Source organism: Vicia villosa, unplaced genomic scaffold (assembly GCF_029867415.1).
Source record: "Vicia villosa cultivar HV-30 ecotype Madison, WI unplaced genomic scaffold, Vvil1.0 ctg.000189F_1_1, whole genome shotgun sequence".
NCBI classification, from domain to species: Eukaryota; Viridiplantae; Streptophyta; class Magnoliopsida; order Fabales; family Fabaceae; genus Vicia; species Vicia villosa.
In genome coordinates this window covers 419,929-435,181 of record NW_026705059.1, presented here as the reverse complement: position 1 = coordinate 435,181, position 15,253 = coordinate 419,929, and the positions used below count along the sequence as shown (strand labels likewise).

Genomic DNA, 15,253 nt, shown 5'->3' with positions numbered 1-15,253 from the left:
AGAAAAACCCTAATTAAATTAGGAAAAAAAATATTTCTTTTGTAGAAAAAAAATAGAATTTTAAATGCGCTGATACTATTCCTGTCGCAATACGAACTATCATTACAATCTCTTAATTTTATCAATCAGATGCAAATTCACCGCTAAATCTATGTTTCTATCTAAATCAATTTTTTCAATTCCATAGAGGAGAGAATGCATTAAGCTCACATAAAACTATATATGTTATAAAACAAAAATTGATCACATGGAGAATCACAAATAATTACATAAATCGTATGTTATAGATAGAATCATCCAAAGAGAACATTGTTTAAGAAAATTATAGTCACTCATTCTTAAGATATTCATGGCTATTACAATGCAAAATAAAATATAAAACTTAATAATAATTAGTAATGATTTTCTAATGGTAGCTTTCATTTTCACTTCTCCTTAGTATCAAAATTGTAGAAAGATTGGACAAGTGAAACTCTTTGTTTGCTTCTCATTAAATAGGCATTGTAATTTACTTTTAGGTTTGATAGTGCCAAATGAGGTCTCCATACTATCTCATAACGTAAATAGTTTTCACATACATAATCAACTTTTAACATACATAGTTTAAGTTTTACAATTTATTTTAAACAAAATATTAATTATTAAAATCAATTTAAAAATTTTCTTTAATTAATTTATATGAAATTATCTAATAGTATAAATATAAAAGTCCTAAAAACACATACTATATGCTCTGAACTTTCTTTGGGAAAAAAACAAAGAAGGACCACAGAGACCCCACATATTAGTGCATGCAATATCTCTGAAATTCATCCCTTCCATACCTAACGGTCAAATTTTTGTTGGCCATAGATAGATATAAAGCTACCCTCTTTACAACTATCCTCATCACAAGTAACACATGTTTCCATTATAAGATATAATGATATCTCAACACACACACCCCATTTTCTGCAAAAACCACCCTTTAAGTTTTTCTCATGCATGCCACACTCAAAAATATTTAAGAGTTTTTTTAAAAAAATATAATGAAAAAATTATTAATATTAATTAAGATGATTTAATGAATAAAAAAGGTTTTGAAAATATAAAACAAAGAAGAAAAAAAAGTGTTGTTTGAGTTGTATAGTGTGATGCAGAAGATCCTCTTAGGTTAATTATGAACCTTTGTTTTTTTGTGAACCTATCACACACTTATCTGACAGAGAGAAAGTGAGAGATTGAGGCTTGACATGTTCAAAGATTGGTTTTATATGCTTGTATTGTGGAGGTGATAAATGAGATTCCCAAAGAAAGAAAACAAAGCTTTAATTTAAAGAGAGAGAAAAAGTATATAATAGATTCTTATATAATGTGATATATAATTAAAAAAAGTGGTGGTTATCACATGTAGAATAATGTTAACAATAGCTTTATGTTTGAATGTAGAAAAAGTATAATAAAGAAACTATTTGTACAAGTCAAGATGCAAACCATTTTTCCCTTAAAAGAGAGGCAAGCACAAACACACATGAACCACTCAATATCACATTCAATAATATTAAAATTTCCCGTTTATTTCAAATCAACTCAGTTAATAGCTGTGCAAAAATATTAGAAGATGTATAAGTATAAATTCAGATCTGCGACATTTTACTTATTCAGTTTTGAAAAGATAAATGACAGTCATTAAATTATTTGATAAAAAAATTAAATTAAATTATTATTATTATTAAACTTTTTTTGTCCTTCTTTTTCATATATATTCATTTCTTGGTGGTTAAAATAAAGTAGGGTCAATATAGTTGAGAGTATATATGAATATGAACAATAATAATACACCTAAAGTGAAAGTGAAAGATATGCATGAAGATAGTTTCATTTGAAGCATCTACTTCTCATCTACTCAACTTTTTTTTTTCTCTTTCTAATTCATTTCACTTTTCAAGAAACTTCATAGTATTGTTTGTTTTTAATTAATTAGTTTGAATTTCATTTTACTTTTGGACTTTATATTTATTACCTAGGGCCATGCATATAGTACTTCAAAAAAAAGGGGTTGTATTTATTAAATCATGGAAAAAAGATACCTTCCATATGCAATAATTAATACTATAATTTTCTTTTCTCTGGCAAGATGTGATAATTCATGTTACTTCATGATCACGTCCCATTCATTTCTATTGTTCATAATAATACAACCAAAATATAAATGTCCCCTTGTTCTTTTATAAAGCCAAGATTTAAGTCACATTAAGCAATAGAGAATATCGAGAACAATAAATTAAATATCCATATCTGTACGGGTATAAATATATTAATTTGTCATAAGATTAATTATTTAGTAGATTAATTTAACCTTACTCTTGTGACTTTATGCTAATTGTATGTGTTTATTATATGGTCAAGTCATTTCAATTGATCTGGTTTTATAAATGTAGGAAATGCAGGTGAGGCTCATTATCAAACGCAACTTAATTAGGAATGCTTGGTTGGCAATGCAACAATAAATTGAATTTTTTTTCTTATATAGAATTTTTAGATGAGTTGTAATGGAGTACTTTTCAAAAGATTGTCCATTTTAGTATTACACTCTTAAAAATGCTTTTATTAAATAAAATTGCAAATACTTCACTTTAATGACAAATTTTAAAATATTTAATATAAAAATATTTGTTTTCAAAAGAACATTCACTTTTTAAAAATTTAAAAATTATTATTTTCAATTTAAAATTTTGCTTTTTTATTCTTAACATGCATAGTTAAGCACAATGGATCATCTCCTTCCCTCCATCCCTCTCCTTCAACAAAACACATGCAATTGTATAGATAGAATTAAGAAAAAATGATAAATAAAATAGGAGAGAGAAAATATTAGAGAGAGAGAAAGAGACAAAAATGTGAAGGAGAAAGTTGGAGAAAAAATGGTGAAGGAGAGGATCCAAACCCATAGTTAAGCTAGGGTATAAATTAGCACAACTAATAAATTAATAAAAATTAAAAGAATTATTACGAATCTCAGCACTATCACTACTTTTTCAATTTTAAATTAGGTATTTTTAATTTTTTTATATTTATTTTTTATTTATTTTCTCTTTTAAAATATTATGCAATAGTTATTATTATTTTGATTAATTCATATTTATTTATTGTATTTCAATTCAATTAATTATTAATATATTATTAATAATAGTATTTTAATAAATAAAATACTATTTATTATTAAAATTAATATAATTAATTGTTATTTTAAAATATCTAAATCTCTTAACAATCTAGAATTTAATTTTGATGACAGTATTTATTTATATTTATATATTAATATAAATAATTTATTAATATTTAAAAATTAACAACTTTAAAAAATTATATAAAAAATTTAAAGAGATTTTTTAAGTGTGTATATTAGTAATTAATTTAATTTAATTTTTTTATTTATCATCTGATTTTTTTTAAGAGTTAAATTTTTTTTATCCTTAGCTAGCACTTAACTTAATATTTGTTTTTTTATTTCATCATTTTAGAAAGTGTGTCGTTGTTTGTTTTGATTTTTCGTCTTTGTGCAATGTATTTTGTTTTTTTGTTTTTGCACGGTGTTCATTTGTTTCAAGTTTAAAGATGAGTTTCAATCTAGTGCAAATTCAATCTATGACTTTAGTACCATTAACACTACATATTCGGAAACATAAATATTTCAGACATTTTAATATAGACAGTTATATTCGTAGACATATGCAATTTACCGTTTTATGTTATTAGCATCATGTGAGTTGTTATATATATTTTTATTTTTGACAATTTTTAGTTTGTATTACAATAATATACTATATCAATTACTATCGATTAGAATGAGTAGATATTTTTTAGTGAAAAAAGTTACTAACAAATGGAAGATTAATTGAGGTTAAAAACTTAAGAAAACAAAAAAATTAACAACATCGTATGGTCTCATTTTGATCATAATGCAGTGAATTAAATACTGATAAGATCTATAATTAAACTCTCACATTGACCTTGTTCTACATCTACCCATAACCATAAATAAAAATCAGAATAAAAGCATGATCAAATCAACTTTTTTAGGAAAGCTACTTCCATACATGCTTCGTTGTGATGATATTGTCCAGGCAATGAAAAAAAAAAATCTATGCAATTAATGTGTTTGTTTACTCAAACGCCACCAGCATATGTGTGCTTAATTAATATGTGATTGCATAAAAATAATTTATTTAAACCAAAAATATTCTAATATGAAAGAAACACATGCATGGAACCAAAATTATTATTAACCTATGTATAGAAATACACAATAAATACGACAAAAACTTTATATATGAAAGTGATAACATAATGCACGCAACTATGGATGGTGAGGCATATATACTAAAAACAATGATTCCGCGATTGTTTCGGTAATGGGGCGTCTTTGTTGGTTGGAGGAGCATTTTGGTATGGTGGGCGGTGTTGAATTGAGATGGTTCTTCGGTTTAGTTTTTTGTTGGATTATATGGAAGTGTAGAAATGATGTTATTTTCAATGGGTTGGATGTATCCTCCTTTGATGGATTATTACTTATGAAATCCCTTTCATGGAATTGGTTTAGTGTGTTTTTTAGGAACCATTGTAATAGGTCTCGGGAGGATTGGTTCCTAGACCCGAGACTTTTCTTTTTTTGATTGTTGGTTGGGTTGCTTATCGATTTTTATCTCTTTGTATTTGGGTTAAGCACCCCTAGTGCTTTTTCAATCCAATTTTGCTTATAAAAAAAAAAAATAATGGATCAAATTCAAAACATCCATATCTATCCATAAAATTGAATTTTTTTATGAATATATGAATATGGACAAAGTTTGAGATTCATAGAATACATAAAATTAATCAAAGGTTGTGATATTAAATTTAATTAGCCATTGTAGAAATTCAGATTTGGAAGACAATTTCAATTAAAGAAAGGTTACACATTAAGAAAGGAAAGTTAGATAAAGTCATGAGCATGTGACAAATTTGATATCATCATGAAAGTTTGACATTTTATTATTAGAAAAGATAGTGCATAGCCCCTTGCCTCTTTTTATTTTCATACATGAAAAGATGTGTATATTTCATTTATAATATAGATTTTTTGTTGTATAATATTTGTGATGATGCCCATAAGTTGTATATTTTTGTTTGTTTGTGTAAATTATAGAGTCTTTATATGCAACTATATAGAGTAATCAAGTAAGTGCTACTTTTAAGGATTAAATTATCTCTTGATAGTTTTAAGATAAAGTTTGATCAACCATTAAAATTAATATTAGTCATTATTTTTTAAAACCATTGAAACTCAAATTAGACTCTAAAAATTAAATGGAGAATGAAGTCCATTTCAATTCTTGAAAAATCTACAAGATTGAATTCAATTTAATTTTTTTGGAAAAACAAATGTGATTTTTAGTCATTGAATAAATAAACTAGAACAACTTAATTAGTTCTTATCTTTTTTATATTTTATTTTTGAAATGACATAAACATTTTTTCAAAAAATAAATATATAAATTATTTTAATAAATTAAAATAATAATTTTATTAAATTCCACTTAATTTTCAAATCCATACAATTTTTTTCATAATAATCCACATTTTAAGGATAATAAATTATATATTAATTTATGAATAAAAATAATATAAAATATAATTACTTTTATGTATTTAGATATTATGAATAGTAAACTAAAATAAAAAATGTTAATAAATAAAGAATATATAAATATATACCATCTAAACAATATATAATTAATTAGCTATAATTGAATGGAGAATAATATTTTTTTAGAGGAAAAAAGACTATTATTATTCATTTGAATATTTTTTAAAATATTTATTCATTTTCTTTCTAATTAAAAGTCATCGTTTAATTTTAGATCCTTATACTTGTAAGTATTTAACAAATGAAAGAATATAAATTTATTCTAATTAAAACAAAGATATTTTTTATTTTTTATTTTTTCTCTTTCTGCCAACGGGGTATATCCATGAATTAGAGGTCAAGAGGAGCAATTTTTCCTTATTTCAATCAAAGATACCGGAGAGAAAATACTAGATTTTTCTTGCAATTGTGGGGGAAGCAATTATTCTTTCCCCTTAATTGATTTTGTGCACGTCACATATCCCTAATTGAATCATAAGGAAGTGTGATTGGGTTGGGGGCGGCTAAGCCTATACCCAATATGACGACCAACTTTGGGAGTCCCTAGTGTCCATTAGTCCTAACAGCTTATAGAACACTACTGGGAGCTCTCCTTGTATTGGTGCAATGGAGTCATTTGAACTATTCCTTCCAAGGTCTAGTAAAATTATCTCAGCCACTCAAGTATGAGATCTTGGAAAGGGAAAAATGATCAATGAGTATGGCTCAACCTTTATCATGGACCCCTGAAAACTCTCTAGCTAGGTACCTAGGATGCTTCACCCAAATAGGATTGGGGCGAGTCTCTTGAGCAAAGTCTAAGGGCGAGTCTCTCAAGTGAAGCTTGGGTGAGACCCTTGAGCATCACAAACAATTGCACATGGAATATTAAATACTTCTAATGATGGAGTTTCTTTGGAAGACAAAATGGATTAGGACCGTGCATGCGTTAGAGATGTGGGGATGTCTCACAACAACAATCGACGTGTATAATGAAAGGTCATCATTGCATATTCGACATGGTTTATGATTGTACAAAAGGGCAACCCCATCCCAATTTCAAAAAGAATTATCATAATCTTTTTTCTCAAGCGAATCATCTTCTCTAAGCTCAAATCTCTCATCTTTACTCACCAACAGACATAACGCCTCCCCTAATTTCTTCATCCTTTTTTGTTTTTAATCATGGGGATCATAATGGATTTATAAGAGAATGGCAAAGTGATAGAACCCTCTAATGGTAGAGATTGGACAAAGTATATTTATATTACACAAAGAACATTGAGAGAGCTGATGGGTCAACTAGTTATAGGCTTTTAGAGATGAAAATGTTTAGGAGTTACGAGAGCACTTATAATTCTAAAAGCGACAATGACTCTCCTTATTTGTATTCTTTCCTAGGAAATCTATAGTAGAAAATGAAGACCAACACTCCCAAGCATACGGGTGTCGAGGACTTTGAGACTCATTCTACCTACACCGGAGGGTGGCCTATTTTTTGGAGGCACATAAGCCTTTCTGGTATGGGGAATTTCATTGTGAAGCCCTATTCTAAAGGGGGGACGGGCCAACATTATCGTCCACCTGACTCACCTAGTCTCTTCTTCTGCTTGCATATCTGCATCGTCTAAGATCTATGGGTTTTAGTTCCTTTTATATTGTTTGAATATGAGGTTCTAGAAACTCCAAATTTCGTCTTGTCTCAAACTTCACCAAATGGTTGGGCCTTTATTAGGTATTTTGAGATCATAAGTTGGTGATTAGATGTCAACCCTACCATGGGGATTTTCTTTTCCTTCTTCACTACCAAGACCAGATTGAGAGGAGGTTGGGTTACCTTGGGCGCCCTAAAGGAAGGAATTTTTTCAATTCTTATTCCAACAATTGGAAGAATTGGAAAGATGGGTTCGTGATAGTAAGGGGAGAGATGACGACTCCATGGTCACAATTGGGGAGGATGGCATTTATTGTTTTCCTCTATGTTGTATTGAGGACCCAATAGCCATCACTGACTTTGATTATGATTACATCACCATCACATAGAGGGAAGAACTCGATTTCCTAAATGAATTCTCCATCATGAGCTCTAAGAAAAAGGTAGAACTAGACCGGGGGAGACGATAACAAGATCGATGAGAACTTCCATAAACTTATTATTGTAGTTGTCTTTTAGCTTATGAGTTTTACATTGCCACTCTTTCTTGTTTGCATACAAGATGGAATTTGTCTCTATTTCTGAGAGGAAAGATTGTCTGACCAAGAAGAAGGCGAGGCATAACAAACAGTAGCCTAATAATCTAAAAATTTATTTGGGCGACCTCATCAATAAAGACAATAACAAGGTCATTGAAGGAAACGTTATTAATGGGACTATCCCCTTAAAACCATGAGGCTAGTGATCCATGGAGGGAGTTCTTCTTTAGCTCCCAGTCAAGAAGACACAATCGTTGTCAACCTTGAAGATGAAGAAGAGGGCGAGCAACATACATGGGTCACTTATCTGAGTTAAGTCGCCCAAAAAATTTCATCTTCGTTATGGAACAATCAATTGAGCACCACCGCCAATGCCAACAAATTTAATCAAAATTTATCATGATCATCAAAGAGCACTAAACACTTTGTATATTGAGAATATACCTAATTTGCATAACTTTATTAAATTTTCATTAAGCTCCTTCAAAGATGCAAAGAGTTATTCAAAACAGATTAATTTTTCACCTAAGAGGTATAAGATTATTTCCTTGGATAATCTCAGATGATTTAACTTAGCATAACAATATGACTCCAAATGGACGAGCTTATTATAAAAGTTGGACTTAAAGATCAATCGATTAGATTTATTTCTATCATGGAATTTTGTTTACACAGTCTATTATGTTTATAACCTGTTGTAGTTTTATTAGAGGAAATCCTTTGATAAAAGTGATTTTAAAAACTTTGGAAAATAAAATCAGAGTTGAAAAACATTTTTGACAACTTAGTAGCAGAAAATAAATTGCAGAAATTAAAAGTGTTAAGGGAAAAGAGGAACACCAAGAATTGTAGAGGTTCGGTGAAAACATAAGAACCTACTCCTCTCCCCAAGAATTGATCTTGAGAGTTTTAAATAATAGTTGATAATTGTTAGTAGGAAAGACTCACGAACCCCCTTATACAAGGAAATGATGGTTGACCTCCGACCAAATAATACAAGACAATGTATTTGAGGGTTTGCGTCTTTTCTTCTATATAAGATTAGGAGTGAAGTGGTTAGTCTTCCTTCCCAATGGTGGATTCAAGCGGTTAGTCATCTTTCCACAAATAAAAACCTTGGAGTTGTTAGTCTTCAAGCTTCTTAAAACTTGAGTTATAAACCTTGGTTTTACATGGGATAACCAATAACCTGTGAGAATTTAACACCAGGTTGATCTCAAACCTATTAAGCTATTAATATCGGGCTGAGCTTCAACCTATCTTAGTTTTAATACCGAACTGACCAAGACCCTATAAGATTTTACCACGGGTTTGATCACACAATCCCTACACCAAGGCTTTTAACGGGTTTAGCTTCTAACCTAAATAAATCCCTAAATGGATAATATTCAACTAAGGTGTATACAAAGGATTCCCTTGGAGAATTTATAATTCTACCCTTTCTAGAATTACAATTATATCCTCGCTCATAAAAACACTTAGGCTAAAATATTAATGAGATAAAGTGAAATAAAACTTTAGAGAGAGAGAGGGAGAGAGGTGTGTTAAAATACATTTCTGGATGAAATTAAATGAGAAAAGAGACATATATTTATAGGCTAGAGGTTGTCTCAAAAAGAAATTTCAAATAAATGCTTTTTATGACCATCTAATCGATTGGAACATATTCATAACTGATTACAAAATAGAAATATAGTCGATTATAAGTTTAAAAAAGGAAGGAAAAGATAACTAGCCGTTACATATCATTAAAGTGATGTTCTAATCGCTCGGAGTTTAATTTTGAATTGATCTAATCGATTGGACAAATGTTCCAACCAATTAGATTAGTCAGAATTTTGTCTCTTACAATTTTGGCAGTTCCTAATTCATCTGACACAACTTCAAGATGTTTTTTTAGATATTTTATTTAGCAAAAAAATAGTTTGAAAATGGATTTTAGTGTGTGTACTTTAGCCATGCACTTTTACGAAAAAACCCTCATGCTTTACAATTTGTTCACTCACTACTAAATTGGGAGGTACCATAGTTTTTCAAGACTCTGCCATATGCTTTATCTATTGTGTAACGATGACAATTTACTAGCAATTGTACAAGCTATGTTATCGAAGTAACAAAATATTAATTCGTCTCCACAGGGATTGCAAATCTAAAACAAGGAATATTGTGCAATTAAATTAAAATAGTAAATTGGGGGGGTTTGCAAGCTTGTTTGTTCAACAACGCAATAAAGGAGTTTTTAAATGATTAAAAGAAAGACGGTCAGGTCGAATTATCAAAATCCCCTATTTTTACTTGATTGATGAAACACACATTAACAGAAATAAACTGACTACAAGGTTACACGATAGACTAACACTACCACTATACCCAATCCCTTGGTGTATAACTCACTAATCTAGGCGTCAACTCCCCGATCCCTCGGGTCAATTGTCCTGTCAGGTTAGGCAATACAAATTGGTAATCCCTTAGTCGCAATTCCTTATCATACTATCCTTAGTCAATTAGAGAATCCAACAATTAAAGTAGTTCAGATAAATAGCCCTAGGGTCAGTAGTCATTACAATCAAGATCAATTCAAAAGACATAACAATTGAAAAGCAATGAGCATAAACATCAACCGATTAATAATAATAAGGCAAAACAATGACATTAACATCATTCTATCATATGTCTCAATCAAACAAAAATAGGTTCATCATCAAATTCGACCTAACCTACGAAGAATCTAGCTACTCATATCTATTTACAACAATACTAAAAAATCATCCTAAAAAAGCCCTTTTTTTCGTCCTAAAAAAGCTAAAAAATCACTGAAATATCATAAAAAATCACTGAAGAAGGAGCTCTCTAAGGCTTCAATGGTCTCCAAAAGCTAAAAAAAAGTCCTAAAAAAGCCCTCTTTTTCGTACTGGTAATTGAACCCCTTTTCTTCTTTCTTTCCCTTTTATAGCCACTAAAAACATATCAGGTAAAGACTCTAACGCAGCCGCGCCACTCACCCACGCGGGCGCATTGTCTAATCATCTCTTCAACGCGAGCGCACAATTCTTCAGTGTGGGCGCGTTGGCATGTAGCGTGAGCGTGTTTTGGACGCGTGAATTCCAATAACTTCAACGTGTTTTTGATCCTTTTCCACCAATTTCACACTAATTCCTTTTCTTCACCCAAAATCACTTATTTTTCGTTTTTTCTTCACTTAATTGATTCTATCTTGCTCAATTCTTGTTAGAATTCGACAATTTTTCTTGCTAAATGACGTGCACTGATAGCCCGTCATCATCGACACTTGCTTTAGTAGCTTGAGACGAGGCTTTAGGTTACATTTTATTTGAGTGCCATCATTTGATGGTTAAGTTCATCAAACTCTAATGAATAGGTTTACATCTTTATCTGCTTAATCGTTCACGCTTGACTTATCATAAGACATTAGTTGTCTTCTTCAAAGTTGATGTCCTTGTTAAAAGTATATCACATGCAAAACAAGATTTCAGAGTTTCCTCCATTGATTTATTGTTCATTGCTTCATCTTCTTTACGCGACACTGGACATTAGGGAAACCTAATCATCCCTCCAAAAGTTGATTCTTCACAAATTCTTTTGGATGTTTATTCTTCATCGTCTTTATTTTCAAGGATTCTGCTTGTTCAAGGTTTTTCATATTTTCTACTCGATGAAACTTTTTTCTCAAAGATATGGCTAGATGAAGCCTCTTTATCATTTCCATCAGATGATTGTTTATCTATTAAGATCGTTCGTTCAAAGGATTCTAAAGGTGTTGTTCTTTCACTTTTATATTTAAGTATTTCTCTTGATGAAGATGAAGATATTTCTAGTATGTTTGATATTTCTTCTTCTTCCTCAAGTAACTAGATCAACTCATTGAATTTCTTTATGATCTTATTTTTAGATTCTTCCTGAAACTCGACAAAGATACTACCATCTTTTGAATTTAAGATTGGATTAATTTTTGTTAAATTTTTTGATCGTTATATTCAATTTAATTAGATTATCTTCAAAATTTGTTTAAGAATATTTTAATATATTTAAATTATTATTATTATCTTTGATTTTTAATTAAGGATATTTGTGTTTCATTTAAAAAAATGAAATATTTCTTATAATAAATTTATATTCTTCTATGTTATTCTTATAAATATGGTAGATCTAAGATTTGAAAAATAATTCCTCTCAAAGTAGAAACAAAAAAAGAATGAATAGATGACTAATAATTAAACAATAAAAATGGCCATTCTCGCTTTATAGATAACTAAATTAAAAGAATAGATTTTTACCAAGTATTTTTCATAAGTTTTTAATGTTTCATGGATAGTAATAAAATTATTCTTTAAACTTTTTGAAATAACTTTATCATATTTACTTCTTACTTAAAATTTTAATGTTATTTCTTAAATACACAAATCATGTCATCTTTTATTTTAACATCTCTTTCAAACTACTAGTACTAGAATAATAAATAATTGTAATTGTCATATTTTATTTTCTTAATCAACAAATAAAATACAAATAAGATAAAAATTAAATTATTGACTAAAAAATATTTTTATTATTACGAGAAATTAAATTAGGTTTTGCTTATTTAAGTAAAATATTTACTTTGTCAACAACCAATTCAACCTTATCGATTACATTCATGTAAAAAAAGCATTTAAAAAGCCTAGATATGATGAACTATCTAAACAAAGCCGAATCAAACTCATTTGAAATTTCCAAGAGAGAGAGAATGGACCAAAATCAAAGCAAACAAAACCGCCACGTGTCACAAAATGGTCCAACAAGCAAGCAACGTTTCCCATTCCATGACTCAACCAAACCAACCCAACACACAACATTATTTTTCTCGCCACTCTCTCTCCGGGTACACCGTACCCTTTCACCGGGTCCCACGCCTCCTTCCACGCTGGCACTTCGCACGTGCCCACTATTCTCACCTTACACTGTTCCCTCTCAACCCTGCCACACACGTTTCTCCTGGGTCCCACTTTTATCACGTTGTTCTTCCTTCCACGACCAGAATTATAACTAAACAACAACCTTGGACTCTAGCGTTTCCTACGTGGCATTTCTTAGTTGGCACAGTTACGTGGCTCTTTTACGATTTTTACAATTTTACTAATCTTACTACATAAATTTACTAAAATACCCTTGAAAATGGCAATAACTTCTCTTCATCAATTTTTTTTCCTCAGAATTTATTTATAGAAAAGAAAAAAATAATAATTAATGTCTGTGATTCACAGAAACAAACACTATCTTTACTCTTTCTATTTTTCCAAAACTGATTTGATTATTTTAATAGTAATGTGTGGACTGTGGACCATACCAAGCAAAACTTTGAAAAACCCCACCACCCTATAGAGTTGTCAGCATGCTATTTATTGTATCTTCCATTTTCATTTCACTAATTGTATTTATATTTGTATCTATCTTCCTTTCCTTTCATTTCATTCATCCACTCACACCAGCGAATACTCCAAATTAAAACCCACCCCAAAACCGCATATAAACATCCCAAAACAACCCATAAGGCCATAACATTTCATAGTGTTTCATATCCTTCATTTCTTCTCTCTGTTTCTCTATCATGGCCGTTGAGGCTCGCCATCTTCACCTCTTTTCCCCTCAACTCATAACCAACAGGTATACATCAAATATTAAATGACTCAAATTCTTTCTCTTCTCTTAACCTCTATTAACTTTTTTTTGTTTTGTTGAGATTTTAATATTCTGTTTTGATTTTTGTAGAGAAATGATGAACCCGGTTGAAACAAACGTAAACAACATCTACAACAACATGGGTTATTCTTATTCCTCTGTTCCACCACCGTCTTCTATCAAAACCGCTGCGACGGAGGCTCTTATTCTACCGCCGTACAACTCTATAACCGCTGATTCGTTGCCTCAGAAAACTGCTATGAACTCTGATAGCGGTTTAACTTATAACGTTCCTTTGAGAAAACGTTCGAGAGATTCTAGAGACTATTCGAATTCAATCAATTACCCGTTTCAGAATTCTTATCTTGCTCCTTCAACGGTTCCACAGAATAACAAAAGTTGTGCCTCTTCGTCTTTCTCTTTTCTTGGTGAAGATATTTCTCTTCAGATCCAACGGCAACAACTCGACATCGATCAACTCATTGCACAACAAGTAAGCACTCTTTAGTCCAATATCAATTTTCATTTCATATTAACATTTATTATTTAGAGAAAAAAATCTCATTTTTTTTGTCTTTTTGTTTATAGATGGAGAAGGTGAAATATGAGATTGAAGAGAAAAGGAAGAGACAAGCGATGAGGTTAATTCAAGCAATTGACATGAGTGTGACAAAGAGATTGAAGGCTAAAGAAGAAGAAATCGAGAAAATTGCTAGAAACAATTGGGCTTTAGAAGAAAGAGTCAAGTCACTTTGCATGGAGAATCAAATATGGCGTGATTTGGCTCAAAGCAATGAAGCCACAGCCAATGCTCTTCGCTCCAATCTCGAACAGCTTCTTGCACAACGCGTTGGAAATGATAACAGAGATACTATTTCTCCGGTTGCCCGACACGCTGCTTTGATCGACGATGCTGAATCTTGTTGTGACAGCAATGAGAGTATCAACGATGAAGAAAATGTAGCGGAATGGCGAAGTGTAGGTGATATTAATAATAATAATGGTAGAAACATGAGAAACTGCTCCGGTGACGGTGGAGATAGTGGAAGCAATTTTGTGAATAGCATGAAACTATGCAGCAACTGTGGGAAAGATGAATCATGTGTGTTGATTTTGCCTTGTAGACATCTTTGTTTATGTGGTGTTTGTGGGTCTAATCTTAACATTTGTCCCATTTGTAAATCTTTCAAAACTGCTAGTATCCATGTTAACATGTCATGAACATGAACCAGAACATGGAAAAATTACATTAGCAAAGTAGTTTGTTAGAGAAAAAAACTTTTACTTGAATGAATGGTAAAAAAAAAATCATTTTAATCTAGAATCACTTCTTCAATCTTCTGCTTATTTGTTTTCATTTTTTACATTATTGGATTATTGCAGTGTAAAAATAAAATGTGAAAACAAGAGAAATGGATGTGGGTGGGACCCACAGCGCATTGATCTATCTACCTGACAGTTCCCCAATAGAGAAACGAGGTAAACCTCGTAGGGATAGATTAGAAGACTAGAAAAGGAGCGCGTGGGAAAAGGCGCGTGGAGTCAACGTGGTAGGGTAAAGAAAGCGACGAGTGTGCGGCAAAAGCTGACACGTAAGACGCGCGCAAATGTCGCTGTTGTTGTGTCTGTCTGCAACGGCCATAATAATAACTCACTCTTTTAACCAAAAGCCAATTCATTAACGCAACCCCACACGTTTTTTCTACACCCGTGCTTCCCAACACACATCACAATAAA

At 30.8% G+C, this 15,253-nt stretch overlaps 1 protein-coding gene across 1 annotated transcript; it reads left to right on the top strand.

Annotated features, from left to right (window-relative positions):
- The first annotated feature begins 13,145 nt into the window (after positions 1 to 13,145).
- Positions 13,146 to 14,840, top strand: LOC131625138 (probable BOI-related E3 ubiquitin-protein ligase 3). The gene is made up of 3 exons (XM_058896031.1): positions 13,146 to 13,501; positions 13,607 to 14,009; positions 14,105 to 14,840. Exons 1-3 carry the CDS (start codon positions 13,446 to 13,448, stop codon positions 14,735 to 14,737), a joined length of 1,092 nt encoding a protein of 363 aa, XP_058752014.1. The 5' UTR covers positions 13,146 to 13,445; the 3' UTR covers positions 14,738 to 14,840.
- Positions 14,841 to 15,253: the final 413 nt, after the last annotated feature.